The sequence below is a fragment of the Diorhabda carinulata genome, chromosome 6 (genome assembly GCF_026250575.1).
Source record: "Diorhabda carinulata isolate Delta chromosome 6, icDioCari1.1, whole genome shotgun sequence".
Lineage (NCBI taxonomy): Eukaryota > Metazoa > Arthropoda > Insecta > Coleoptera > Chrysomelidae > Diorhabda > Diorhabda carinulata.
The window spans coordinates 20,601,569-20,604,973 of NC_079465.1; the positions used below are offsets into that span (position 1 = coordinate 20,601,569).

At 36.5% G+C, this 3,405-nt stretch overlaps 1 protein-coding gene across 1 annotated transcript; it reads left to right on the forward strand.

The window, feature by feature from the left end:
* Positions 1 to 908: 908 nt before the first annotated feature.
* Positions 909 to 2,363, forward strand: LOC130894919 (ATP-dependent DNA helicase pif1-like). Its single transcript, XM_057801959.1, has one exon. It carries the CDS (start codon positions 1,304 to 1,306, stop codon positions 2,345 to 2,347), a length of 1,044 nt encoding a protein of 347 aa, XP_057657942.1. The 5' UTR covers positions 909 to 1,303; the 3' UTR covers positions 2,348 to 2,363.
* Positions 2,364 to 3,405: the final 1,042 nt, after the last annotated feature.

The following is a 3,405-nucleotide window of genomic DNA, read 5'->3' on the forward strand; positions in this document are numbered from 1 at the left end:
CTACAGTTGGATTGTTCCATATTTCTAAAACGTTCAAGACATAACGTTGAGTACTGCAATTCAGTAAAGTCCATAAAATATATTTGCAAATATGTCACGAAAGGCATCAATAAATCGGTTTTTGGATTGCAATCCTCAAATACTAACGATAAAATTTCACGCTATCAAATGGTCGTTATGTGAACTGTAATGAAGCGATTTGGCGTATATTCGCATTCCCTGGTCAACGAGTATATTTCACAGCTTCGAATAAGTACTATGAAAGGTGTTGAAATACTTCCAGCATTGACCAGTTTCTTTGCGATCTGACAAAGCGATCCGTTTGCACGAACTTTGCTTTACTCGGAGATGCCACGTTATTATACTTGGAATGCTTCATCGAAGAATTTTCAAAGACGGAAGCAAGGCGATGCGATTCCTGGGTATCCGAATGTGCGTTCTACTGATGCTCTTGGTTTTATGTATACAGTTCATCCAAAGAATGATGATTGTTTCTATTTGCGGTTGTTGCTGGTAAATGTGCGTGGTCCACCGTCATTTGAGACACTAAGAACTGTTAATGGTGTAATATTCCCAACATATCGTGCTGCATGTGAAGAACTGAACTTATTAGAAAATGATACCCATTGGGATATGACAATCGCTGAAGCCATTATCTCTGCATCTCCAAGTCAGATATGCATGTTATTCTCTATCATAATTTCGACATGCTTTCCATCAAACTCATGTAACCTGTGGCACAAATACAAGAATAATATGTCAGAAGATATTTTACATCAAATTCGTGTCAGTTCCAGAAATCACGATGTTGAGATGAATGAATGAACACATAATCGTGCTTTACTCTTGATCGAAGATATGTGTTACCTCATGTGCGGTAATTTATTAATCAGGTTAGGAATGCCAGCGCCAAATCGTGAAATGAATGACGCATTTAATCGATAATTGGAACGGGAACGTGAATATGATCACCACGAATTAGATTTAGTAGTTCAAACGAATGTACCCCTGTTGAATTCCCAACAAAAGAAAGTTTATGATACTTTAATGAAGGCAATCGATGATGGAAATGGTGGTTTATATATCCTAGATGCCCCTTGTTGAACAGGTAAGACATTCCTCATGTCAATAGATTCAGCCACTGTTCGTGCGAGATCCAACATAGCGGTTGCAGTTGCATTCAGCATCAAAATTACCGTTAAATCTTCAAACTATTGAAGAACCAACGTTTAATATAGCAAAAAACTCAGCAATTGCCAAAGTTTTATTGGCATCGAAAATCATTATCTGGGACGAAAGTATAATGGCGCATAAACGTGCATTAGAAGCACTTAACCGAATATTGAAAGATTTACGCAATGACCCGAGATGTTTTGGAGGAGCAATGGTTTTTACTATCTGGAGATTTCCGCTACCAGTTCCAAGATCTACGGCTGCCGACGAAATAAACGCTTGCCTCAAATCGTCGAATCTATGGCGCTATGTGAAGAAACTGCAGCTGACAACAAACATTCTGCTACTCTCATGTTTGTTGTCAGAGATGCTTAATGATGCATCTGCTGAAGATTTCTCTGAGCAATTGCTGACTATCGGTAATAGTCAAGTACCTGTCGATGAATCGAACGGATTGATATCATTTCCAAATAATTTCTATAATTTTGTCTCATCAAAAAACGAACTTATCCACAACATATTTCCAAACATCATTTCTAACTACAAAAATAATGAATGGTTGAGTGAGCGATCAATTTTAGCTGCTAAGAATAAAAATGTAGATGGCCTGAACTACATAATTCAAAATAAGATCATTGGAACAACGCATTCATTTAAATCTATTGACTTCGTTACAAATGAAGATGAAGCCATCAACTATCCAATTGAATTTTTAAAATCCTTGGATGTGCCTGGCTTACTACCGCACAATTTACGCCTAAAGGTTGGCTCCGTAGTAATCATGCTTCGAAACATAAACCAACCAAAACTGTGCAACGGTACGCGTTTGGTGGTTAGAAAATTGATGAACAATGTAATTTACGCGACGATACTGAAAGGAAAATTCAAAGGTGGGGAAGTTCTCATTCCGAGGATCTCGATGATCCCAACCGATATGCCGTTGGAATTTAAAAGACTTCAATTTCCGATCCTTCTTGCATTTGCCATGACCATCAACAAATCACAAGGCCAATCCTTAAAAGTTTGTGGTTTGAATCTAGAACATCCATGTTTTTCCCATGGTCAATTATATGTGGCATATTCACGGGTCGGAAGATCATCTGCGTTGTTTGTTTTTGCGCCTGATAATAAAACAAAAATGTCATGTATCACAAGTTACTTAAGGGAAGAGTAACCTAGTACTAAAATACAGAAACAATAATGAATGATTAATGTACTTAATTTTTTTTTATTTTCTAATAAAAAAATTAACTTAATAAATTCGAAAATCGGCTTATTTATTGCCTTTAAGGCGGAAGTGAGTTCGCCGGGTCAACTAGTAAATACTATATTTAAAAGAGGTACATAGGACTCCAAAGAAAAAATAGCAGATATACAAGTATATATTTATTCAATTTATATAAGATCTGAAACTAAAAATCACTACAAGATTGATGACAGTGATATGGATGGATGTAATATAAATTATTATACTTCTATTGTACACGTCCTCCTAGAACACCCTGTAGTAATACTCCTAATCACTTATCACGCGCAAGTTTAAAGAAAATGATTCACCCTCTCGTCGATCCTGCCTGGCTCGTTTCGTTCGTGTGTCATTATACTTCTTGCGCTTATTTCGTGCAGGTAAACAACGCAAAAAACGAATATCGTGTTTTTATCAGTAGCGAAAAATTTATTCCAACGGTGTTTTCAGTTTAAAAGTGATTGTGCATAGAATTAAAAGAATGCCGAAAGGAAAGAAAGCCGAGAAAAGAAAACAGAAAGTGATTTCCGGTATTCGAAGGAAAATGAAGAGACTGGAGGAAAAACTAAGGGAATATGATTCAAGTAAGTTCACAGTTAATACAAATACAAGTATGTTTTAGAAAAGCAGCGAAAGAGACACCATATATTAATCGTATGATTAATATATTCGGCATGGGTTAGTCTACCTTGTAGACACATGAAAAAAAGCCACGATAACCCAGCATAGTTTTTGACTTATGCACGCCGAGTCTCGCATCAGCAACGGTCAGCGTGACGTGGCAACATATGATTCTGTACGTTGGTACTTCCAATACGTTACAAGAATATTAAACAAAATGGTGCCTAATATATTATTATGGTGCCCAAAATTCTAAAATAACCAGATATCCGCTTATTTTACAGTCTTTTTTAAGACAATACAAACGTTATGCCTACACAATACGTATTAACACAGGCCTTCTTCAACAGGTTCAGAATCTGAAT